The 26,863-nt window shown below is 42.2% G+C and overlaps 1 protein-coding gene and 1 pseudogene across 2 annotated transcripts; one reads left to right on the top strand and one right to left on the bottom strand.

The window, feature by feature from the left end:
* The window catches only part of LOC142851892 (large ribosomal subunit protein uL1 pseudogene), a 201,489-nt pseudogene extending 191,460 nt beyond the window's left edge, over positions 1–10,029 (bottom strand).
* A 124-nt stretch (positions 10,030–10,153) lies between these two features.
* On the top strand, positions 10,154–21,590 carry Mocs2 (molybdenum cofactor synthesis 2). Of its 2 annotated transcripts, XM_075976045.1 has the most exons (7): positions 10,182–10,251; positions 11,148–11,269; positions 12,349–12,493; positions 16,150–16,277; positions 17,063–17,213; positions 18,239–18,362; positions 20,467–21,590. In XM_075976045.1, exons 3-7 carry the CDS (start codon positions 12,396–12,398, stop codon positions 20,533–20,535), a joined length of 570 nt encoding a protein of 189 aa, XP_075832160.1. In that variant the 5' UTR covers positions 10,182–10,251; positions 11,148–11,269; positions 12,349–12,395; the 3' UTR covers positions 20,536–21,590. The 2 variants fall into 2 exon arrangements, with proteins under 2 accessions (XP_075832159.1, XP_075832160.1); XM_075976044.1 differs by lacking the exon at positions 12,349–12,493 and having other exon boundaries at positions 10,154–10,251.
* Positions 21,591–26,863: the final 5,273 nt, after the last annotated feature.

Here is a 26,863-nt window from a genome sequence, read left to right as displayed (position 1 = left end):
TCCGCTATCCAACCCAGCATGTAGCCTCTGAGTGAGCAGATTATTTCCATTGCTGGCTTTTAGTCCTAGCATGGTTAAGATGTTTCTGCACCTTTCTCTAAAATTATACTTTTAAGAAAACCCTTGGGATCTTGAAAGGGGTAGGCCCAGTGTACACCGACAGCTGCTGGGCTATGGTAGTACTGCAAGACCCTTTCATCATGTCTATTTCTAGCAGCAAGTTTTCAGGTATGACGAAGGGTGGCAGTCAATGCGGACTGACCAAGGGCGATACAGAAGGCAGAAGTACCCACATCCTAGGGTATCGCGAACCCCCCGGGGGCCAAGGGTTAGTGTGGCGCTTGCACAAACGGACCTTTGCTCTGTGTTTTGCTAGATAAAAGGCCCTGCGTGTTTGTGTCTCCTTTCAATTATAAAATAAAAGTGATTACCTCACCAGGCTTTTGTGAAAATTAAATATTACTAAATATTGGCTGCACAGAGCATGGAGCCTGATTTAAAAAGGACTTGTTCTCAGAAACGGGAGGAACAATAGAAAAAGTGGGGTCATGGCAGGAAGTCCTGCTGTTTAAGACGTTAATAAGCAAGGATGGCAGATGACACACCAAATAAAAATTTCTTGGGTATGATTATACTGTGTCCATTCATTTTCTCTGATAGTATATTACCTTGTGAATCAAGAAGTGATATCTCAATATTCCACATTATTTTGAAAAATTCAGATCTTGGCTTACTGTTTGGAGCATTCACTTCTCATATTTGGATTGGCTCTGTGGAAAATCCTTAACTGACCTGGAATTTATATCTGTATGGAAGAATGATGCGCCATGTATCCCTTTCCTTTGTTCTGGGGGCGGTTTTGAACAAACTTAGCAAAACCTTTCAGGAAAACTCAGCTCCCAGTCGTCATGGAGTGGGGGGGGGGGAATTTAAGTAATCTTGATAGTTAAGAGTTAACTACTAAATAGACTTATGGAGTTGGTCAGGCCTACAAATGGATGCTCGCAGTTTATGCTGGGGATTCATGTATGAAGATGAAGATCTAGTAGCATTCAAAAGATGCAGAACTAAAGTCAAATTTTGGAGGCTGGAATTTGTAATTGTTAGTTGAAGTGGCGCCATCATGTGGTGAGAGTAGAAACATCATGCCTTTGGCAAGCCAGTACTGCAAACAGCAATTTCTTTTCAGTTTTTAATATATTGCTTTCGATAACTTGGTTAATTCATAACTCAAGTAAATTAATTCTTGTTTTACTTTAAAATTTTATTTTTTTAAAAAGAAAACAAACTATCTTCTTTTCATTTTACACCCAGTTCCCACTTTCTCCCCTCCTCCCATCCCCCCCAGCCCCCACCCCATCCACTTCTCTGAGAGAGTAAGGCACAAGGACCTCCCTACTATATCTAGGCTGAGCAAGGTATCCTTTCAAAGAGAATAGTTTCTCAAAAAGCCAGTAGAGGAGGTAGGGATAAATCCTGGTGCCACTGCCAGTAGCCCCTCAGTCTGCCCCAGCCATACAACTGTCACCCACATTCAGAGGGACTAGTTTGGATCTATGCTGACTCCTTCCCTGTCCAGCTGGAGTTGGTGAGCTCCCATTAGCTCAGGTAGACTGTTTCAGTGGGTCTCCCCATCATGGTCTTGACCTCTTTGCTAATATTCTCACTCCTCCCGCTCTTCAACTGGACTTTGGGAGCCCAGCCCAGTGCTCCTCTGCTGGTCTCTGCCTCTGTTTCCATTGGTTCTATGGTGACATTTAAGATATTCATCAGTCTGACTACAAGGCAAGTCCAGTTCAGGCACCCACTCCACTATTGCTTAGGGTCTTAGCTGGGGGTCATCCTTGTGGATCCCTGGGAATTCTATAGTATCAGATTTCTTGCTAGCCTCATAATATCAAAATACCCCTTTCATTGTTCTCCATCTCTGTCCTTCCCCCATCTCATCCATTCAGTTCTTTCTAGTTCTCCTTCTTCCTCCCCTTTCTACCCTTCTATCTGCTTCTTCTCCCGCCCAAGATGTTTCTTCTTTCATTAACACTCTGTTAAAGGGAAGCCCCCGCTCCCTGCAGAAATGTAGCCATCTCCTCTAGCTCCAGGGAAAAGTTGTTACTTTTTACTGCCTGGCCTTGCTTAGTTCCCCTTAAGGAGCATAGGAGCAAGGTTCTGTTCTGCTCTGCCTTGCTGAGGCCCCCTAGGGAGCATCTCAGCAAGGGGTTTCAGCTCAGTCCCTTAAGGGACATCCCAGCCAGGTTCTTCTGGTTTGTGCAGGTAGAATGAACGTCATCACCCAAGATTCTTTGAGAAAGAAATTTGGGAAGGAGGAGTCTAAAAGAGTGGCTGCCTCTGCCAGGGAGGGAATAATGGCAGCTTCTAACTGAAGGGGCAGAAAGGCTTCTATGGGGCTCCTTAGGGGTGGAGTTTTTCCAAAGAGAAGGGGGAATTGGTTAGTTTTTCCCTGCTCGGGGATTGGTCAGTTTAACTTTGGTTGGAGTTACCCCAAGATATTTTATGTTATTTGTGGCTATTGTAAAGCGTGATGTTTCTCTGATTTCTTTCTCAGCCTTTTTTATCATTTGTATATATGAGGGCTACTGATTTTTTTGAGTTGATGTTGTATCCTGCGACATTATGAAGGTGTTTATCAACTGTAGGAGTTCTCTCTTAGAATGTGGGGAGTACTTATATGTACTATCAAATCATCTGAAAATACTGAAAGTTTGACCTCTTCCTTTCCAATTTGTATCACCTTAATGCCTTATTGCTCTAACTAGGTCTTCCAGTGCTGTGTTGTGTAGATAAGAAGAGAGCAGACAGCCTTGTCTTGTTCCTGATTTTAGTGAGTTTCTCTCCATTTAATTTGATGTTGGTTGTTGGCTTGCTGTATATTGCTTTTATTATGTTTAGATACATTCCTTGTATCCCTGATCTCTCCAAGACCTTTATCATGAAGGCATGCTGGATTTTGTTGAATGCTTTTTCAGCATCCAATGAGATGACATTATGTTTTTTTTTCAGTTTATTTATATGGTACATTACATTGATAGGCTTTTATATGTTGAACCAACCCTGCATCTCTGGGATGAAGCCAACTTGACCATGGTGAATGATTTTTTTTAAATGTGTTCTTGGATTCTCTTTGCCAGTATTTTATTGGGTATTCTTGCATCAATGTTCATGAGAGAGATTAGTCTGCATTTCTCTTCTTTAGTTGAGGTTCTGTGTGATTTGGGTATCAGGGTAACTGTAGCCTCATAAAAAGAGTTTGTTTAAATTGTTTTATCTGGTCTTAATATAATTTTGATATGTGGTACCTATCCTGTGGCTTACTTAGGTGATTGCTCTTCCTCCAGGTGGTTGCTCTTCCTCCAGGTGAAGCTCCTCTGGTGGGCAGCGCCAAGGCTCAGGTGGTTGCAGTGGGGTCCAGAAGGGACCCAGACACCTCTCTAGGTGTATTCAGGGCCAAGACTCTGGTGGTCACAGATGCCGTGGGGGGTGGTTGTAGGGAGGCTGCTCCCAGGTCTCTGGGACTTCACTGGTTTGTGGTACAGCAAAGGATATATCTCCAGGTTCTGGGGCCTAAAGGGTAGGGCCTTCCCGCTGGGGACCCAGACACTTATCTCTCCAGGTGTGGGTGGGACAAAGGCTCTGGTCATTGCAACTGTCTTGGGTAGGGGTTGGGGGTATGGGGAGTCTACTCTCAGCTTTCTGGGGTTTCTCTGGGTGGCAGTGGGGTGCGAGATTTGCCTCCAAGGGCTAGAGTCTAGAGAGTAGGGCCCTCTAGCCAGGGACCCAGATTACCTTTCCATAGCAAAATCTTAGGGATGAAAATTTAAGTGCTTGAAATGAAAAATAAGCTGGATTATATCAATCATAAGTTAGGTATTAAAGAAGAAAATTTTAGTGAACTTGAAGAATAATGAATGGTGAAAGATAAAGGAAGGAAGGAAGGAAGGAAGGAAGGAAGGAAGGAAGGAAGGAAGAAAGGAAGGAAAGGAAACTAGAAAACCAGTGAACATGGGGGCAACTTTCAGTATAAATAATATTTTTATATAATTATAATCCACACAGGAGAAGAGAAATTGTTTAAAAAAAATAATAGGATGACTCAACTCTTCTAAATGTGACCAAAACTTCAAACCCACTTCTAATGAAGTCCAGTGAACCCCAGGAGTAAGAACAAAGGAAAAGCTACTCCAAAACATGATATGCCTGAGGGGAATCCTTTAGAAAAGTATCTAGGAGGGGATGAAGCGTATGCAGATACATAGAGAGGATTGAAGGAAGCTTGTGAGGGAATTAATGGAAAAATCACACTGGAGCAACCTTTCTGAAGCACCTAACGTCATTAATGAGAGACTATCTAGTTGCTGGAAATGGTTTTTGTCAATTACATCAAGTAAGTTGCTAATCCAGATAGTATGCCCACCAATTTTTGCTTGCTGGTTGACTAGTTGTAGATCTAGCTTTCTTTCTGTTGCTGTGATGAACCATTCTGACCCAAAACTCCTTAGGGGAGAAGAGGCTTTCTTGGCTTACACTTCCAGGTTACAGTTCACTACTGAGGGACATCAGGGTGAGAACTCAAGCAGAAACCATGAAGGAATGCCACTTTTCTGGCATGCTTGTTGGCTTTCTTCAAGGCTTCTGCTTGCCTAGCTTTCTTATAAAGTCCAGGACTGCCTCCCTAAGGAATGACGCCATCCACAGACCAACCTGACCTAGATAGTCCCTCTATGCACCTTCTGTGCAGCTTCTCCTCCCTGATGATTGAAGGCTGTGTCAAATTCACAGTTACAGCTAACTTAAACAATTGCAGACAGATATATGTAAAATACACAACTAGTATATTGAATTTGGCTTTGGTTTGAGGATATTGGTGTTCGTTTTATGCAATTTGAGACCATTTTAATATGGCATATACTAATTTAGCTTTGGTATACCTTCCAAAATTGAATTGACTCTTTTATTACATAATTTCCCTGTTTATTTAATATTTCTTATAATCCAATAGCTCTTATTCTGTGTGGTCACTGTCACATCAACTTTCTTGGACAGCACTTACACCATGTGCGTCTTTCTATCTTTTTATTCTCCGTCTGCCCGCTGTTTCCCAATCTTGATTTCCTTGCATCAGAACTAGAAAATACCCTCAAAAAGAATGTTGTTTCGTGACACGTTTTTCTTCTCTAAAGGACCATAACATTTGCTCGCTGGTATATAAAGGCATTTGTTTAGTGTGTCTTTCCTGATTTTATGATCTGCGCATGTAAGAGAAAGAGAGAAAGCTTGGAACCAACTTACCCACCATGATCGGAAACTTCTCTACCTGCTGCCTACCATTCAAACTTCCCCCACGGTCTCTCCTCAAGGCCTCAATTCCCCTGGATATTAGAAGGATGTTTATCATAAAAATTCAATACATGCCAGGCACAGTGGCTCACTCTAGGAATCCTAGCACTTGAAAGGTAGAGGCAGAGGATCTCTATGAGTTTGAGGCCAGTCTGCTGCATATAGAGAGTTTCAGGCCAGTCAGAGCTCTATAACAAAACTCTGTCTCAAAGAAAAAAAATCAACACAAATATGAAAGGTTGTCATTATACATTAGAATACTTCCATATTTTATTAGAGCACACACTGTCCTTAGAATACCATATAAGTTCTTTACTTGGCAAAGTCACCTTTTATTACAACTTCCAGGGCATGTCAGGTCCCATTTACTGTTTTCCAAAGACATCGATAATCTTTATATTCTGTGATGTAAACATCTATTCTGCATTTATTATTATTTAGTATCCTTTGTTTAATCTAATCCCCCCCCCCGCATGTATCCTTCTTACTTGGAATTCAATACATAGCCACAAGCAACATGGGGCTGCTTAATCTTAAATTGATTGAAAATTTAAGGCCATTAAAGTTCAACTCCTTGCCTGCATTTATGCACATTTCCACCAGGCAGTAGATGCCTGTGGCAGTGCCAAGAGCCACAGAGGTGGAACACCCCAATTATTTCACTTGTGGAGACAAAATCTAGAGCAGTGCAGATTTCACCCTACGGGGTGTCGAGGTCGAATGACCTTTTCATAAGGGTTGCTTAAGACCATTGGAAAACACAGAAGTTTATATTATAATTCATAACAATAGCAAAATTAAAGTTATGAACCAGCAATGAAATAATTTTTATGGTTGGGGATCACTACAACATGAGTAACTGTATTAAAGGGTCACAGCATTACAAAAGTTGAGAACCACTGGTCTAGAACAATAAATGACTAAAGCGATATGTCATTTGTATTTTAATAAGTAAAGTTTGCCTGAAGTTCAGAGAGTAAAACAGCTGCACTGATCAGTCTTACAGACCAGGCAGTGGTGACACACATTCAATCCCAGTAGCCACACTAGCTTGCCTTAGAAAATGGGCAGTAGAGGTGCACACCTTTTATCCCAGCACTGCCATCTTTTCGGGAGGACTTCAGCTGCAATTCTAGCCACAGCAGGTTCACACGTTCCCGGTAGAGGCTTGAGGATTGGAAATGTTAGGTAGGAGGAACAGAGATAAGAAAGAAACACAGAGACACAGAATAGTAACAGGAAGGCAATTCAGGGCCTCCTGCACACTGAGTTCTGAGTGCTGAGTTCACCCATGTTTAATTTTCCATACATTTTATACCCCAATACAAAAAGGGGGGTGGCAAAAGGCTGCTTTAACATTATACAAAGGACAACCAGAACAATTACTTGCCCCAGTACTTTGAGACATCAAGCCTTATTTCTTGAGAAAAGAATTCATTTGTTTAGTCAGTGAACCCATTCTAGACCAAGTATCCTGAAAGCAGCCACTCCCTAGGCCAAATCTCCTATTTCAAAAGACGGAGAAGTGCGATTGAATTCTCTGACCTTTGGTCAGGATGGAGTGGAGCTATCTCCAGGGGCCACCTTTAATGTCCAAAACACCAAGCAACGACACCCTAGGTCAGGGTGTGTTTGCCTGAAGTAGTCTTCAAGGACTTTGCTTAAGCTCAAACTCTCTGACCTTCAGACAAGGTGGAACAGGCTCACAGTTTTGGGCCTCCACTTACTAGAGAAGGGTATAAGACGGGAGGAGACAGCTGTTATACACAGTCTCATTCTAGATTGCTGGAAACAGGATCACTATTTCAGACTGAGCCATTAGTTGGCTGTTTTGCTTTTCTGACCTTCAGATTGAACCCCAATTTCTGTCTCTGGGTGTTTATTAATCATGCTACAGTTGACTCTGATTCTAACCGTGGTTTTCTTATTTAATGTTTGTTTCTCAAATGGTATCAGTATTTCCTTTAGAATTTCATTTCTACTTTGTGGTTCTGCATTATTCTTACTTGTAAATGTTTACATTTATGTATTCGTGTGTATGTGCGGGTGTGTGTGTGCTCATGTGAGCTGTAAGCAGTAAGTCAAGACCAGAGGACAACCTGCATTCGTCAGTTCTCTGCTTCTACGGGATCTGCGAACCAGCGAAAGTCGTCAGGCTAGGCCATAAGAATTTTAGTCACTGAGCCATCTCATCACCGTGCTTTTGTCTTATTCCTGACGTATTCTTGACATAAGTTTGAGTTCTAGTTACACAGCACAGCAACAATGTGTACTAGTAATGGTGGAAAGTATTAAACAATTTTATTTGGACAGGGAATGCAGTTACCTCTGTATTCAAAGATTGTTAGAAACTCTAGTGAATTTAAGTCCCTCCCCTGAGAACCTGCCAGGTTCTATCCACAGAATACGCTAACTGCAGGACCCTGCCCCCACCCAAGATACTCTATCCAGGTTGCTTCTGTTTCTGTTTCTCAGCTGAGCCAAGGGAGCCACCTTCCTGCTTCTCTCCTCCCAATAAATCTGTGGGAGGTGTGTTATGCAGAGTGACTTTGGAGAGCTCCTTGGTTCTCAGCTGCCAGGATAGCTCTCCATCCTCACCGCAATGCTTACAATGTCCTGTCAGACATTTCTGAGAAATCTTATTTTTGGAAAAGGAAATGCACACTTTGAAAATCCTTTCCTAAGATCAAGTTATCTTTATGAAATCTTCACAGAGCCCATTGTGAAGAACATAAATACGCCTATATTTCTAGAATCATAGAATTTAGCCTTTTAAAAAAATTTGGAAATAAAATAGAAGTGTCTTTATCTGAACTCATGTTCTTATTTTTAACTAAATGCCATTTCTATAGTACAGGGAGAAAATGGTGGTTCTAGATATTATTTATAATAAATTCTAACTTAAGCAAATAATAATCATGCTACTAAAGATGTTTTGCTGTTTTTAATTAATTTATTATACTCCATTCTGATCACCCACTTATGCAACTAATGGGTTTTTAATTAAGATATCATCAAGTCTTTGGCATAACATGAAAATATCCTGGTGTTAGTCTTGCTTTAAATCCAGAGCTTAGAGATAGGGCTGTGTGCCTTTTATTCATTTGGAAATGAAGGAAAAAGTAAATAGAAGCTCAAAGTATAAGAGGCCAAAGAAACATGAAAAGTCATCCCACTAATAACTCAGAAATGAAACAGCAAGATTCTCAACATTAAACAGCGACAAACCAGTTTTTATTCTAGCTCTTAAAAGATTTATTTAAATTTTATTTTTTCAGGCCTGTGAATTGTGGTTTTAAGCCAAACTACATCCCCAGCCCTAGAATCTTGTAAAATAAGAGGCATCAATATGAAAACTATAGAGAAACTTGATGATTTTTAATTACATACTTCAATTTTTGGCTATTTTCATTAATGTTTTCAAAATAAATGATAGTATTTTGATGTCAGGAACACTTTAGAGTGTAATCATGGTCTCACAATCGGCTTTTATATATTTAAATGGATTAAAACTTTAACACGCTTTGTTTTTACAATTAATTTATTATGGAGCTATTTATTTTAGTCACATTCTTTAATGAAATCTTTCCCAAAGAAGGGTTTTTTGTAGTTAATATTTTATTTTTTTTAATGTGCGTGGGTGTTTTTCCAGCATGTCTGAGCACCCCCTATGCACCTGGAATCTGGTGAGCCAGAAGACAGCATCAGATCCCCCTGAACTGGCATTCCGGGGGTTGAAAGCTTCCACGTGGATACTGGGAGTTAAACCTGGGTCCTCTGGAAGAGTAGCCAGTGCCTTTAATCTCTGACTCAGTTCTGAGGCTATCTGAGAAAGTTTTTAGTAAGCGTTCTTCTTGGGTAATTTTCGAGCCCCTTCCCACCAAGAATAATAGGGTCTGGCCTATATGTGTTCCAGTTCGGTAGCATAATCACATTAAACCATGATTTATTTTTTAGCCTTTTGTAGATATTGCCGTCATTGGACACCACTCAGGATCCTAGGGTGACTGTCACAGTTTTCTTGTTTTTCCAACACGATGTGGGCATAAACCTTCAACCTTAGTGTTTCGCAACTTTACCAAACTATATGTTGATGTAAACCATAAATCTTATTCTGCCTCCAGTATTTCTTTTCCTTCATCGAACTGGAAACACCCACCTTACCAACTATTTTCCTCTTGGGAACTTATTACCCAATTTTATACTACTATTGCTTGACACAGAAACATGAAATGCCCCTTCCTACCATATTTTTTTACTATTTTGGCAAATTTATTTGGTACAAGAATCTCCTCGGTGAGACTTCTCACAGCAAGTGGCTCTGACACGCCCCTTTCCACTGTCATCAAGATTTTCTCCCCCTAGAATTACACTTGGAACACAGTTACCGTTTAACCTTTACGAGTGTTTAGTCTTCTCTCAGGAATGCGTGCCCAGCCAGGCCCACTGAAATCCAAGTACCCCTGTGACAGCTATGGCAGAGGCTTGCGACTAGGAAGTCTGGATCGAGTCGCTGACTCAAAAACTTCTGAGCGCCCATAACACTGAAGTGTCAGTCAGATATGGTCCCCAGGCTGGGAGAAGAACCCGAATCCCACCCTGGATGGAGATGGAGGGTCGCAGAGGAGAAGGAATGGAGATAGAAGGCTGCAAAGCGGGAACACCAGCTGACCTGCAGATCAGAGACACAAAGGCAAAGGGAACTGCAGCAGAGAACTTTTGTGAAATCAGGGCGGGGAGGGGACGGGGTGGGGCGGGGGCGGGGCGGGGCGGAGTGTGCGCACGCACAGGTCCCGAGCTAGAGGAGCATCTGACTGCGCATGCGCCTTGAGTTAGCCGGTGCCTCTGAGGTCGTAAACCAGCTCTCTGTCATGCAGCGGGATGATTCCACGGTGCCAGGTAAGCGTTTTCTGCGTGCGAGAGCTAGTCTGGGCTCGGGGCTCCACCACAGGCCCGGCCCTGCTCGGGAGGCCCTGCCTCTCCACTCCGTCCCTGCTCCGGGCCTTGTGCCTGCAGCTCACCGAAAATCAAGTTCCGTTCCCGGACTCTGGTGTCCAGGTCCCGGCCTGCAGGACCGATTCCCTGCTGAAGGCTCCTAGACTTTGTTTTCCTGTCATTCCTCATGGATTCATTTCGATAGAGAAAATTGCTTTTTTTTTTTTTTTTTTTTTTTTAGTTAAAACGCGAGGAATGTGCCACCTACCTCTTTTGGATTGACAGGCATTGGATAATTCGCAGACTCCATGATTATTGCGTAGAGACTTAAGTGGTATTGAGTGACAAGTGAGCTGTTTTGCATGGTCAGGTCCCTTAGTTCCCAGGCTGACTGCACAGGTTTGGCCTAGGCACTACCTGTTTATCCTGTAATTCAAGACCATTTGCTTTGCTGGATGCCAAGTTTTGTGTGTTGTGTAACTTAACCGAAATGTAGACCGGAATCAAAGGTCATTTGACCACCGTGAAATCAAAGCTGGACCTTTGCTGATTGAGTTATTTAGTTTACTTGTGTAATTCACCCCTTGCTCCAGTGAACCTGCGTTCACTGCTTTATGATTTATGGAAGAATCAATTCTATGTCAGTTGAAGTCAGACTTAACCATGTTTTCTAAGGAAAGAAACTAAGATTTAATGGTGCCACACAAGCTTGTGACAGGTTTAAAAAGTATGAAGAAATCAGAGCTGGGTTTAAAGCGTTTTCCTCGAATATGAATCTGTGGATATGTTGAAGTTTTACGAGCAGTTACATTGGGAAACTTCCCAGTGCGAGCCATTTAAAGCATCTCTTCCTGTTTCAGATTGAAGTGTTGTATTTTGCAAAAAGTGCTGAAATAACTGGAGTTCGTTCGGAGACCATTTCTGTGCCGCAGGAAATCAAAGCGTCGCAGCTGTGGAAGGAGATAGAGACTCTGCATCCTGGGTAGTTAAAGTTGTAGAATCATAGAATGGACCCTTTGATGTTTATGAAATGTGTAAATTATGTGTGTGTATATGTGAGTGTGTGTGTTGTAACATAAGAATACTAGTTTTATTTTTCTTGAAATCTTAAAACTCCCATATTTAGAAATGTTTAACGACATTGCAGGTAATTTTCTAAAATAACGACACAGCAAAGTGGACGCCCCTAGACTTGTTTATATAATTTACCACCATCTTTATAGCTTCTAGGGCAGAAAATGTAAGTTGTGCCTTTTGTAACCTAAGGTGAGAATTTTAAAGATGCTTTTAAAAGATGTTCACTGTAAGTGTTTCTGTCCTTTTCTTTAGAATATTTAAACTTTTCTGAGTTTTTTTTTTTTAAAGAAATGTAACAAACACTACATGCTGCTGAGCTTGGCGTTTTATGAAATTTGAGAAATGTCCTCCTGGCATGTGAAAGTCTGAATGTAACTGCCATCATCTTCATCTTGAGCCCTTCTCTGATGAGATGTAGAGGGAATTTATTTGACAGTGTCCCAGGAATGCCAGGAGTGCTGCTTCTGCTCTGTAGACAGGCTTGACCCAGAACTCAGTGCTTGGTACAGAAGGCAACTGCCCTCCCTGTGTGCTCAGCAGGCAGTACTTCCCCTGGAGTCTTTCAGATTGCTTTTACTCTCAGTGAAAAGTTGGCCAAACCGTTGTGCTCTTTTACCTACTTTCAGGGACACAACTGTCCTCGTGGGAGACGTCTCAGCTAGACTATCGCTGTCTACACTTAGGCCTGAGAAAACACCATGTTCTGATTAGGAAGTTATTTTCTCTCTCTCTCTCTCTAAAGGTTTGAATATTGGCCTCGTCTAGTTTGGGGGTATTTGTTTATTTTCCTCCACCAAACACTTGGCTTTTCAGCAAATAGTAACCTACCACATCTTTGTCACCAAATATGTTCTTCGAGGGCTATGCCCTCTACAGAATGAGAGTTAGATTAATACCTTTGTGAGCGATGAGTTCCTCAGTGCAGCCGAGGAGATGTGAGGCGGAGCTCACTTTGCCCCTTCTAACAGACTGTTTCTCTTTCAGACTGGCCGATGTTAGAAATCAGGTGATCCTTGCTGTTCGTCAAGAGTATGTCGAGCTTGGAGATCAGCAACTCCTGCTTCAGCCCGGAGATGAAATTGCCATTATCCCCCCAATTAGCGGAGGATAGGGCATTGGAGCCAGCTAGGTGTGTGGTGTCTCTTTTTCCTAGCTAGTCTTGTGCTGCAGGACCCTACGCATGATAGCTTGTATTTGGTTTGCTGTGTCCTTTACTGATGCAACATCAATGGGGCAGCTTCACTGATGGTAGGTAGGGTTGTACAACAGTCTCCCATCTCCCGTCACCTCGGTAGTGAGCGGTTTAATGTCAGCAGGATGCGTTCATTATATTTATTTTACATTTGCTTACTGAGATCTTACTATGCTTGTATTTTGACGGTGGGAAAACAATTTCAGAGAAGTTAAAAAAGAAACTCGTCTTTGGGGGCTGGGGAGGTGACGCTGTCTGTAAAAAGCTCTCGTTTGAGTGATTTCTCAGCTGATTTTAGAACCTGCACGCTAAGTTTGGGTAGTCTTGTACAATCAGAGGGAAGGGGTCTCTGTATGGTGGGAAGCACATAGGTGACCTGTTGGGGTTCTGTGTTATCAGAATCCAAAAGGGTGTAAAGTAGTGATTCTCAACCTGTGGGTCATGACCCCTTTGGGGGCCAAATGACCTTTTTACAGGGATCAATGTATCAGATGCCCTGCATATCAGATGTTTGCATCGCAGTTCATAACAGAAGTAAAATTGTCACCCCAGCACGGGGACGTATAGCCAAGAGCCACAGCATTGGAAAGGCTGTGAAGCTCTGGTGGAAAGGGGCCGGGCACCCCAGATGGCATGTAGAGAACGTGAGAAATCCCGGGAGTCAGTTGCCTTCTTTATTTTCTTAAAGTTGGATAATAGGGAAACACCACTGGATTAAGACTTCATGAATTCTCAGTACTTCAGATACATCTTTAATGACTTCTCCGAGCCTTCTTTCACTTTTCTAATCAGTGAACTGGCACGGGACTTCCAATCACACTTCTTGTGCCTATAGGGTAAGGTCCTTGTCCCTGGCCTCCTCAGGTTAGCCTCTCCCTTTGCTCCTGTGCTGCCAGGCATATCAAGCTCTTTATTGTTCCAGAGTCTTGACATTTGCCACTCCCTTTAGCACCTGCACCCTGTTCCCATTTCTTCACGTGCCTGCCTCTTATCTCTCAGGTATGAACTTGCAACATGATCTCCTTAGAGAGACCTTTGTGATCCCTGAGACCTGTTTCAGAAATTCATTTATTTCTATTAAGTTATCAGTGTGGTAGGTTTGCATTCCTCGTGTGTGTGTGTGTGTGTGTCTGTGTGTCTGTGTGTCTGCGTCTATGTGTGAATGTACACATGCCACAGGGTGCATGTGGAGGTCAGAGGTCAACTTGTAGGAGTTGATTCTTTCCTTCCCTTGTGTATGTTCTGAGCTTGAAGCTTGGTAGTTAGGCTTGAGGAGCTGCTGAGCCATCTTCCTGGACCCGTGCTTCTTTATTGGTTTTCTTGTTCTACTCATATATGAGCTCTCTGAGGCCAGGAGCCTGTGCTTTTGTTCCCTGCAGACCAGTGCCTGGGTAGTCTCTGTCTTAGGATTTCTGTTCTTATGATAAAACACCATGACCAAAAGCAAGCTGGGAACAGAAAAGTTTATGTCTGCTTAGAACTATCGGGTTGTACTCAGTGCTGAGAGAAGCCAGGACAGGAACTCAAGGCTGGAACTGAAACAGAAGCCATGGAGAACTGGGTTGCTCCTCATGTCTTGGTCATCATGCCTTGCTTTGTCCAGTCTCTTAGACTTAGGATCACTAGCCTAAGGGTTGCACCCCACCACAGTGAGCTGGGTCCTCTCACATCAATCATCAGTCAAGAAAATGCCCCCAAGGCTTACCTACAGCCCATCTGGTATGGAAAGATTGAAGTTACCTCTTGTTGAAATAGGAGCGGCGGGGCTGCGTCCCCAGCACCCCGCTGCCCGCAAGGCTAGCTTTACCCGAAATAATTACACGGAAACTGTATTATTTAAACACTGCTTGGCCCTTTAGCTCTAGCCCTTACTGGCTAATTCTGATATCCCGATCAACCCATCTCTAATAATCTGTGAGCACCGGTCTTACCGGGAAGATTCTAGCCTATGTCCATCCTGGGTCGGAGCTTCATTGCGTGCGTCTGCCTGGGAGCTGGGAGCATGGCGTCTCTCTGAGGCGGCTGCTCCCGAGAGGAGATCTGTGGAGTCTGAGCTCACTTCCTCTTCCTCCCAGTGTTCTGTTCTGTTTACTCCTCCCACCTATCTTCTAACCAATGAGGGCCAAGCAGTTTCTTTTTATTTAACCAATGACCTTCCTCCATTAACCTCTTTACACATAACTCTAGTTTGTGTAAAGTTGACATAAAACTACCCAGCGCAGTATAAAATATGGCATTGCATATTACTGTTTGGTGAATAAATGAGATACCAAAAAAGACTTTACACAATATCTAGATTGTAGGTCACAGTCATTACCTTCTTTCCTCCATGACTACTGCGCTTGAGCCAGACTGTGAAGGGCTCCTTGTTCCTATGGAATCATTGTCTCCTCTCTCTTCCCATGTCTTGCTTGAATAAACGAAAAGGACATTCTAGGTGTGGGGCTTGGGTTCAGGGTGGTTAGTGTTGTTCTAGGTGGTGTGGACTTGGTCATATGGTGGTTGGTGGTGATCTAAGTGTAGGGCATGGGTACATAGTGGTTACAAGGAAGGCCACTTGTTTGTCCCGGTCACCTAGAACTGAAATAATCACACAGAAACCATATACATTAAAACATTGTTTGGCCCATTAGCTCTAGCTTCTTATTGGCTACCTCTTATATTAATTTAACCCATTTCTATTAATTTGTATATCGCCACGTGGCAGTGGTTTACCAGCAAAGATTCTAACCTGTGTCTGTCACAGGCGGAGGATCCATGGCGTCTCCCTGACTCTGCTTTCTTCCTCCCAGAATTCAGTTCCATCTCCCTGCCTAACTAAGTTCTGCCCTATCACCAGGCCCAAAGCAGTTTCTTTATTAACCAATGAAAGCAACACAAAGATCAAAGGACCTCCTATACTACATAGTGTTTAGTGATGTTCTAGGTGGTGTGGGGCTTGGTTACTTGGTGGTTGGTGATATTCTAGTTGTGGGACTCTGTTATATAGTGGTTAGTGATGTTCTAGGTGGTGTGTGACTTGGCCACATAGTGGTTAGTGACTTTCTAAGTCATGTGGGACTTGGTCACATGGTGCTTGGTAATGTTCTAGGTGTGGGACTCTTTTACATAATAGTTAGTGATGTTCTAGGTGTGGGGCTCATTTACATAGTGGTTAATGGTCTTCTAGGTGGTGTGGGGATTGGTTACGTGGTGGTTAGCGGTATTCTAGGTGTGGGACTTGGTCACATAGTGGTTAGTGATGTTTTGGGCTTGGGGCTCGCTTACATAGTAGTTAGTGGTGACATACATACAGATGAAAGTGGTGATACCTCAATTGTATCGTATGAGAGAGAGGAACAATAATTACATTCTTGGTGTATATTGGCACATGATATGGACATGTCTAGATGATTAGGACCATGTAGAATTCCTGTAGACTAATGAGGGATAGTAATAGTTGTATTAGTTTGATAGAACTTTGAACTTATCATTCAGATCAAATCCTCCTCTTCCTACCTGATAAAGAAGAAAATGGGACATGGAAACAACATGTAAGTCTTATGTGTTACTTCTGACACTCTCGCTGAAGGCTGTTGACATCTTATTTCTAGGAAAGATGTGGTTGAGGTTGAAGAGAAACCTAAAGACATAATACTGTTGACTGCAGAGAAGCTCTCAGTGGATGAAGTCTCTCAGTTGGTGATCTCCCCGCAGTGTGGTGCGGTGTCTCTCTTTGTAGGTGAGTTTGTGATTTCCTCTGCAACAGAGTAGGAACTAGTGACACTAACTTCTGTGTTAGTGTCAACAGTCAAAGGGCACAGGGTACTGAGTGGCAAACCAGGATTGCCCTTGGAATTGGACAGAAACTTTTTAATATGTATGTAGTGTATGTATGTATGTATGTATGTATGTATGTATGTATGTATTTGGTTTTTTGAGACAGGGCTTCGCTGTATCTTTGGAACCTGCCCTGGAACTAGCTCTTGTAGACCAGGCTGACCTTGAACTCACAGAGATCCATTTGCCTCTGTCTCCCGAGTGCTGGGATTAAAGGTATGCACCACCACCACTTGGCTCAGTTCTGGTTTTATCTTAGTTACTTTTTGATTAACAAGCTGTATTAAATTACAGGGATAATAAAGGCATGATAAAAAGTCAATGCTAAGAGAAAAACTTGCATTTTCCAAATATTGAGGTAAAAATGTGTTTTTTGATAATACTGGGAACGCAGATATTTTTCTTTTAAGTATGAAACACTATTGGTAAGAAGAGGAACACAGTGTGTTTTGGAATAAATGCTTTCAGGGAGCTTGCTTAATTATTATTATTTCTTGACCGTCTTGGAGGTGGTTATTGTTTATTTTCCTAATCAGGTTTTTCCTGTAGAAAATTTAAAGTAGGTTTTAGACAAATGTACAATACTTGTTTGTAAGTTAGAAACAATCCTTTTTTAAAAAAAAATATTCTGTAAATGAAGTATTTCTAGTATAGGAAAAATGTGGTTTTGTTTGTTTTGTTTTTTAGGGACTACAAGAAATAACTTTGAAGGCAAAAAAGTCACTAGTTTAGAATATGAAGCTTATTTACCAATGGCAGAAAATGAAATCAGAAAAATTTGTCTTGACATCAGGCAGAAATGGCCAGTCAGACACATCGCGGTGTTCCATCGACTTGGGTAGGGTTTCCTTGCCTTTTGAATGTTGAATTTGGTTGCTTTTTGTCTGTCTGTTGATACTGACTGTCTCCTACTGAGAAAGGAAGGCTTGTGTTTTTTCCCCTGGAGGACAGCGGAGAGGTCTCCCAGCATCTTCCTGGACTGCTTATTGGACGGCAGTTTGGGTGCCCTCGATCCCTCTTTTGCTCTAATGAAGACCTTCAGGTCCAGGCCTGAGTGCCTGCGGGCATGCCTGCTTAAATCCTCAAGGCCTTAGACAGTTGTTCTGGGCCCTGGGCTTGGCGTTATATTGAAAGTTGGCTGTAGATCTGAAGCTGTTAAAGACAGTTTATTTTTCATACTACCAAGAATAATGGCCTTCCAGGATTTTAAAAGAAGCCAGCAGTTAAGACATCTGTCATTATTTTGTTATTAGCTATAATTTTATTACTAACTGCTAATGCTACTGGGTGTTGCCAGTTATGTTACTTAAGATTAATTGGTATGTATTATTTGTAATTATATGTTAAGTTTGTGTGGTCACTTTGGTCTTTAGATACCATCTTACCCTGTACCTTGTTTGAATTAGATGTCTGTTGAATTAGAGCAGTGGTTCTCAACCTATGGGTCTAAATGACCCTTCCACAGGGGTTGCTGAAGACCATTGGAAAACACAGATATTTACATTGCAATTCATGGCAGTAGCAAAGTTACAGTTATGAAGTAGCAATGAAAATAATTTTATGGTTGGCAGTTACTGCAACATGAGGAACTGTATTAAAGGGTCACAGCCTTAGGAAGGTTGAGAATCACTGAATTAGAGAGAGGACCTTTTCTTCTTAGTCCCCATAAAGAAATTTTATGGCTATATGCTAATTTCCACTGACTCTGACATGAGTGACCATTTTCTAATTAAACTAAATATTTAAATAAAAGAGAATTACAGTATAACTATAATTTATAAGCAGATTTTCCCACCCTTTCAGTGGTTTCTCTACTATGTGAATTAGGAGATAATGGTAATTGTTTTCATCATCTTGTTAAAGTTTGGTTCCGGTGTCAGAAGCAAGCACAATCATTGCTGTGTCCTCGGCTCACAGAGCCGCGTCCCTGGAAGCCATGAGCTATGCCATCGATTCTTTGAAAGCCAAGGTGCCCATATGGAAAAAGGTAAGTGATGGAAATAGCTCATTTGTGAAGTAAGAGGACGTTCAGAATTTGGTTTCATATGCCTTGCATGCCTGCAGAATCTGGTTTTCCTTATCTGAAATGATGCATTTATGATCTTTCTGTTTTCCAAGTTTAAGTATAAAAAATATATGCCCCAAGGAATGTGTAGTGTGGAAAAGGCCTCATGAGTGCTGGCAGCTAGAATTTCTAGTCCACACTCTTCCTGCCGTTCATACGGTAATCTCCTTTCAGTAAGGACTCTGTCTACTAGAGGAAAGTGAGAATGATGTCTGCTACTTAGTCTTTGCCTAAAACAGAAATCCCTTAAGGCAGAAGAGCCTTTATCTAGTGGTTCTGTCTTAGGGTGGATAGTATGTCTGAGAAAATGTTACCGGGTGGATTAGAAGACTAATAGTGACCAGACATGGTATACATCTATATTTTCGGCACTGATAGGGACATCACAAGCTTTATTCTCTCCTAGGCTACCTAGACCTCATCCCCAATATATGCATATGTATGTGTGCAAAATAGAAGCAGTGATAGGACATTCTGTCATTTTTTTTCTGCCAATAAGTCAAGCTAAACAAGAATGAGTAATTCTCTGGTGAAATGGAGCATTCTGAAGGAACAGCCCTCACCGCCAAGCCTGACTGCAGCAACATTGAACAGACAGTTCTGTACTTGTAAATCTTGGAAATATGTACTTATGCATCCGAGTCTAGAATTCCCTTAGCAGTGTGGCTGTTCCCAAAGCCAAGGAACTAATGCCAGCTCAAAGGATCAGAAGAGCTGTACAGGGCCAGGACTATCCTCAAAAGAGTGGCTGGCCTCAGCCATTGGGAAAGATGATCAGGTGGGACCCTGAACCAGGGTCTGGGAAATTTAGTAAATGTATTTTCTGGGTAAAATGTGATCCTCTCTGTGGGCTAAAGAGTTTAGAAACTGCTCTGGGATTACAAGACAGGGTATGTGTAAAGACCACGTGATTCTGAGAGAATAGGATAGGAGGCAAGCCTGTGCATGGGAGAGGAGTGGAGAGCGTTCCAAATGAGGTTCAAGCCAGATGGCAAGGCTGCTTTCTTCACTGGAGCAGAGCAGACAGACATTCAAGACAGCTGATGGGGGCAGGGGCTAGCCCTGCAACTGAGCAAGAAGCAGCGTGGGCAATGCCCTTGGTTTATTCTTCAAGGAATAGCTGGACTTTCTATTTGCTGGTCTGTAGAGAAATGGGAACGTGGAGGTGCTCAGAGGCAATGAAGGGGAGCAGGGGCCGCAGACCTTATCCAGGAACAGACAAGGCATTAGTGGCTTGCCATGGCCTGCAGTGCACATCTTTCAGGCCAAGCATTTAAAATAGCTGCTGTGAGGAAACTGAGAGAACCCAGAAGAGGCAATTTAACAAGGTAGTAGAAATGGGGAGGGTGAGAGAAAGACAGGACCAGAAGAGGTGGGGCGGGAAGAGGAGACGTGAGAATGACAGGGATGAATTTAAGGGCAGTTGGAAGTTGAATCTGGATTTCTCTCTCTGTAGAAGTGAAATTTGGCCAGTGTGGGAAGATGCTATAACCTTTCTCTTCCTGTTGGGTTGTCTGCGTTCCAGTCTGATTCTTTGCCTAGCTCACTCTTGAAGATCATCTGAGACACAGGCAAGGGGGCCACAGGCAGGTAGAGAGCACTGCACAGAGGTCACAGCGGGCAGCGGCACAGGCCTGTGGAAAACACTTGCCAGCTTCCCACGTAACCTCAGAGCTGGTGGAAACCCAGCCCACCCCCAATCTTAGGAATGTCCAGGTCGGTGAGTTTGGAAAGAAAAAAGGGTTTGAAGCTAAAGGCCTTCCATTTTCTCATTCCTAATCTAACCGCTAGTAGATAAAAGTAGAGCAGGCAGCCGAGGTGGAGTTGCTTACTCTTTTCTCTAGTTGCATCGTGTGACAACCTCTGCCTGTCATCTATGCTGGTGCTCGTGGATGTGTCGCGTAGATTGTTAAAAGTGGTGGGTGGTGGAAGTAGACGTCCTGGTCTCTTGTCTGAATTGTCTGAGTGTATTTTATTCTCTCTTGTTAGTCCATATTGAAGACCTGTTGTGGTTCTGTTTTCTTAGGAAATATATGAAGAACCAGCATCATCTTGGAAAAGAAACAAAGAGTGCTTCTGGGCTGCTGGAGATTAGTCACTGGATGTTTGGTGGTGCCCTAAATCTTAAATGCGGCAAACAATCTCTTAGGTGATACGAACGGAAAAATAGCAGAATGCATGAGCGTGTGGGATGAGGGGCTGCAGGAACTAAAGGCTTGACTAAAATATGAGATAAGGTCTGCTGGACCATCCTGTGACTAATTCCCAGTTGTAGCCAGCTCTCAAGGACTGTGACCTTCCTTTTACGGTCATCTGTCCCAGGAAGACCTCCCTGTCCCATGGGCTATTGACAGCATCATTATCAGGCATGTTTTACAAAAGATTGGAAGGATCAGAAAGTCATTGTTAGTTTTGATATTATATATTTTTACATAACTTAAACGTAAAACCAAAGAAATCATGATTTTAAATAGCCTAAAGTAGATTCTATTTGTTTATATTCAGTGATAATATCTAAGAAATTTTATATTACAGATTCCACTATGACTTCAGAATCTATAACTACACAGTAAACCTTCATTAGTTACCAGGATCTTTATGACTGTAAAAATTAGCATAAAATTGTTGCAAAACTAACTAGCATTAAAATGGTTTGTGTTAAAATGGTATTTGATGTTTGAAAGTTGGCCCACAACTACTTAGGGAGATTATGTGATTATTTATTAAAATAGTTTGGATAGTTTTCATAATGTTTATATGACATTAGCTTGTGTGAAGTTATTACTAAACAAATTAAATTTTCTGCAAGATTTTTATATCAGACATCCTGTTTTTGATTGGTCAAGCTGTCATTGCAGGCCGAGTACAAAAGTCCCATACAATTTGTTGTGAAAATCTTTTCAGCTTTATTGACCTATATTTGATAAGTAAAATGTATTTAAGTTCTAAATGTGGTGTTTAGATGCTTGTGTTGTGATCATCACGACCCAGATGAATAACACATCTGTCATTTCTGTAGCTTCAGTAGGGGGCGACTTCAGGTGCCTTCTGAGCTCCTAAATAATTAAAATCCCAGCATAGTTGGTTGATAGACGTCATCGTAGAATTAGCAGCATTTATAATAAAAATAAAGACTACCATTAAACACTAGATTGAAGCGTTTTTCTTTCTTTCTTTTTTGGCTTGAGTAGCTTAGTAATTCTATTCATTATACCCAGGAAAACCACATTTTACCTAGTTAGCTCATATATTCAACAAATGTTTTATGAAGCCGATCATATGACAGACTTCCACCCCTGTCCCGCATCTTTGTTATCATGAGAAGATTGTCTTTCTTGATGGCTGTGAGCAACACAATAGCCCTGCATCCTCAGGGATTTCTTGGTTCCTTGGTCTCTGTTCCTTGGTCCACCACTAATTATTGGGTCAGAAGGACACTTGGAAGAGAGAAAAATCTCCATCCTGCTGTGGGATGGTCTTTCTGTGAATATGTGTTGCTTCCTATAGCCAGGAAAAATAATACTAGGTGGGAAGGCCAAGTGGAGATAAAGGCAGAAGGAGGACAAAGTAGAGAGAGACGCCAGCAGCCACCCAAGAAACAACATGCCAGCTAACGGACAAACGCCATGGCAACATGGCAATCATAAATTAATCAGGGCTATTTTAAATGTAAGAGCTAGCTAATAATAAGCTTGAGCCATTGGCCAAAGATTTATAACTAATGTAAGCCTCTGAGTGATTATTTGGAAGCAGCTGTGGGACTGAATGGTGTGATGTTAAGTTGGGAGCATCACCCCAGGCCCTGGCATCCATCCCAGCCCCCTGGCCTGGGAGTTGCGTTGGTCTGGACTCCAAATCCCAGCATGCCAGGTCCTGATCCCTCCCCGAGGGAGGGGTCAGGACCACTCCCACAGGGTATTTAAGTGGGAGCCCCCCCCCCCCAGGAGAAACGTGTGGTTATGGGTTTCGCATGTGCTCCCCATGCTCTCGGCCACCTGAGAGTGCTGCAATTATTAAAACATGGGAATTTTAATTTGATTTAATTTGGCTTGATTGGATTTCTGTGTGCCTGTGTAGAGGATTTTTCTTAACAGGTGGGACAGAGAGACTCCGTTTACACCATAAACTTCCACTAGTGATTTGGGGTAGTCTGTCTATCTCAACCTTCTCTCACTTTAGAACCTTCCTTTCTTCCACAGGTTTTAGTCTGCATCTCAAGAACTTGGTGTTGGAGTCAGTTACCCTAACCCTGAAAACACATTAGGTTACTGGGCCACTGTGTATCTGCCTAGGATTTCACACTCCTGATGTTAGCATTAATGTGAAATACTTTCCATTTCTAAGGTATCTCTACTAGAGCTTAGAGTGGTGGTGCACACCTTTAATTTCAGCACTAGAGAGGGGCTTGGCTATGTGAGGTTGAGACTAACCTGGTCTACATCTTGAGTTCCAGGACACCAGGCTTACACAGAAAAATTCTGTCTCTAAAAACCAAAACCAAAACCAACCAAAAACAACAAAAAAGATTCACCATTCAAATGCTCTTAAAAAGGCCCTTATTGAAGGTAATTATGTTTTTAAAGAGCATAGAGCAGACATTAAAAATGGTTTTAAAGAATCATGTCTTCATTAAGCAGGCTTGATGCTGTGTGTGACCTGGATTACCGTGCTTTTAAGTCTCCAGCATGAAAATGTAGGGCTAGATTTGGGACGCGCTGCAAGACCCAGAATGGAGCATCCTTGAAAGTTTATAGTGCACGGCACGGGAATTCAAAGGAATCTTCCCTAGTCCCCGACTTCTCAGGAGGGGCAGAGTTAATTGGTGGTTGGAGATGAAAGGCTGATGTCACCGTCGCATGTAGCCATTGCCAGCTGGCTGTTAAAGTAGAAGAGTAGCCTTGAAAACAAACCACAGCCTTAGCACATCGCGTGCCCTGGACTGTAACTGGGCCTGAGTGAGTTCCCCCAAGAAGCTCAATAATCGTGAGCTGAAAATTTCCAAACAAAACACAAAAGTAATAGCAGATGTTTAGTCACCGATGTAGCCTCTAGATTTGTATCTTTTGGATATGATCTGTAGAGTCACAATATGTCTTCAGCACGTTTCGAGACTGGTTAAGAAGCACTCGTTCGGATTTTGGTTTTGACTTCCTGAGTATGAACGTCTTGGCTAATAGGATTCCTGGGTGAGTTTTGAACCCAGTTTCCTTACTTCCCCTTCATGGTCCAGGCCTTGTGGACTCAACCATCACCTAACAGTGATTCTGCCTCTCTGCCGTTTCCAGCCTAACTCATCTATGTTTCTATAACGGCCTTCATGTGGGTGCTGGGACCTCCTAGACTCCTGCGTTCTCACCTCTGCTATCCAACATGGTAGCCTTCCTCCCCACCTCCCATCCTATTCCAGCCATTGCTGTGACTAGTGTGGGCAAGCCACTCGCCTCTTCTAGATTGTTCTTCCTTGTGAGATTTATGTACCCTGCTTCTTGTCTTTGTTCCAGACTCTGAGTGTTATTTGCATACAGAACTTCCACAGACTACCCTGCTTAAAAGTGGACTCCTGTCCATTTCCTCAGCCTCATTTTTTGTTATGGTGTCTGATGTCACCTGAAGTACGACACCCAGCCATTTATCACCATCATTAGCTTCAACTCCGTGAGATCAAGGGCTTTCTCACCGAACTGCATGAGCTTATAGCATTCGGCTAAATGTTTGTGGTGATGTTAAATACTGGTGCTCTTGGTTCCATATACTGTCTCTCAAATTAAACACACCTGACATGTACCACATACAGATGTGAAAAAGCATCTGGTTAAACAAACCAGGAAGCAAAGGTAGCTATTCTAGTCCATGGTGCGTTGTAATTAGTTGAATCATCCAGCAGAGGGCAGTAGATCCAGGCCTATAATTGCGAGTGACTTAAATCAAATTTAATACTGACCACAACCAAAAGGTTTGTTTGTAGTTTTTAGTACTAATACAGAACAGTAATTATTATACAGTTACCTGTATGGGACAAGATGAGGGCTTCCATACAGGTTTTAAAAAGCCATTGATAAGAAGGAAGCCCTGCTCTGACCAATAGCGATTTCCAATTATCTCTGTTGGGAAATGGAAAATTAATAGAGTGTCATTTGGTACATCAACCACACTCCAGGGCAGACCCGGTGCCCAGGAGTAGTTGGCCAACACAAAGAGAGTTCCATGCTTTTCTGTGTTATTTTTATTTATTTATTTATTTAGAAGGGGAGGAGAGAGAGAAGAGAAACAAAACCAAAGTTGGTTGAGTAGGGAGGTGGGAGAGTCTAGGAAGAGTTGAGTGCGGGGAAAGAGTGTGGTTGAAATACATTGTCGAAAAATTTTTAAATAAAGAAATAATATGGATCTTTCTGTAAAGAAAAATAAAACAAAAAATAAAAACAACAGTAACAAATTTTTTTTCTTGCTTGTATTTTAAACACATGTACTCGTTTTTCTATAGAAAGTTATACATTTTGGGGGTGGGAATTCACATGAAGGAAGGCCTGATACCAGAGTGGGAGGTGTTTCAGCATTGGTGTAGACGGCAGCACGGTCACATTCTCCCTGCCGTGCACATCGTGATGGCAGTCTGCGCGCTTTGGTCTATCGGCTTCCGTTCTTCAGTGTGTGAGACACTGTGATTTGCACATTGCGGCACATCGGTTGCTTTGATTGTCTGTCAGGCCACAAACTTAGGCTACCGACAGCCCGCGTCTTCTTAAATGGAATCTTGAATGTGTTCTGAAGCAAAAGGACTCCCTAAGACATATTGAAATGTGTAGCTTTGCAATACAAACCCAAGTAGAGGAGCTTACTTTCAAAACATTTTTAATGATATTTAACAACAGGTTATGAAAAGAACGATTTACAATTAAATAAGACTTTTCTGTCCAACTCTCGTGCTTTGATATCGGGAAAGTTCTTATTTATGTCAATTACTATAATTTGATTGTTTCTAAGAAATCAGATAAATTCACCAAATTGGGGTACAAACAAACACATTCATCTTACTCACTTTTGGGGAGAGTAAAATGGCAAAGCACATTTAGTTCAAACCTGCAAACATTACATCTCAGCAAGACTAATCCTGTGTGGAGGGAATGAGACACCCTCCTCTTTAAAAATAGACAAACCTACTCCTTGTGCAATATATACATTTACATTTTGGCTTCATTTGCCAAAACCAAGTACATACAATACAATCTATATATTTACACATTGACTACATCTTTCTACTTGAAAATTCAAAGTAGTAAATATTTTACTCCCAAAGTTGCCCCTGTGTTTATCTTTTAACTCTGGGTGTTTATTCTTTCGTGTTAATGAAAAGGAACCTCTCCGAATGTACATAAAGGCCATAATGCTCGGGGGTTGTGTATAGAATTGTGTGTGTGTAAAGAGAAGGGTGAGGGAGCTCTGCTAAGAATCCCGCCTCCTCTTTAATGTATCAAGATAGATGCAGCATAACACTGTACTTTAGAATTATAGTCACGAGTGTGACTATCATAAATTGGCTTCAGTTTTCTTTATTCTTCACAGTTAAAGGCAAGGTTCGCTGTCTTATAAAGATAACACCGCTAGCTAGAAGAACATCTGACCAGTTAGGCATTCATAGTTTGCTGCTAAAATGAGTGCTGCATAGTTTGAAATGAGTCCAGTTCCTTTATTGCACTATTCTACCTTGCTGCTCTTTACAGAGCTGTGTGCTGAGCACGCAGGAGGCAACTCAAGTGTTTAAGATCACATTTTTTTTTTGTGATCCACCATTTATGAAATGGAAATTTTAACCTGAGTCCTATACTTACTATTAAAGCAAAAGATAGGGTTGAATGGACCACATAACTTCCTTCTCAACCCTGCCTACCTGCCCCCAATAATTTCTTGAGAACATTCGGCTTTGCTAAAAATTTCTTGAAAGATACAGGAGTCACTTAGTAAAGACTGGGTGTGGGGGACATGTGTTGGTGTCAGGACCCCAGGGGGGAAGATGCAATCTTTCCTTGAGTAGGTAGAAGCCAAGGATGCTGCTGAAAACTCTGGGAGGAGCAAGACTGCTCCTCCCCTCATGAAACTGCCTGCTCCAGAATTACAGCATTGCTGACATCACAACCCCTGGGCTAGCGTGAGAAATGGTTTAGAGACTGGGTCTAAGTGTGGTCGTAAGCCAGCCTTACCCCTTAAAAACTAGTCAAAGCTGATGACCTAAGCCAAGGCTCATCAAAGGTCTCAAGCTCTGTGTGTATAGTAGTAGATGGCCCTGGTTTACTGCCTATAGAAGGAGAGGGAGGCAGTAAAATAAAGGAACTGTGTGATATGAGTACTCCTAAAATGCACTAGAAAACGTGCGTGCGTGCGTGTGTGTATGTGTGTGTGTGTGTGTAGTAGGTTTGTGAAGGATTCTC

This window comes from Microtus pennsylvanicus, chromosome 6 (genome assembly GCF_037038515.1).
Source record: "Microtus pennsylvanicus isolate mMicPen1 chromosome 6, mMicPen1.hap1, whole genome shotgun sequence".
In the NCBI taxonomy this organism is placed as follows: Eukaryota; Metazoa; Chordata; class Mammalia; order Rodentia; family Cricetidae; genus Microtus; species Microtus pennsylvanicus.
The sequence above is the reverse complement of the archived record's forward strand: the minus strand, read 5'-3'. Positions and strand labels throughout refer to the sequence as shown.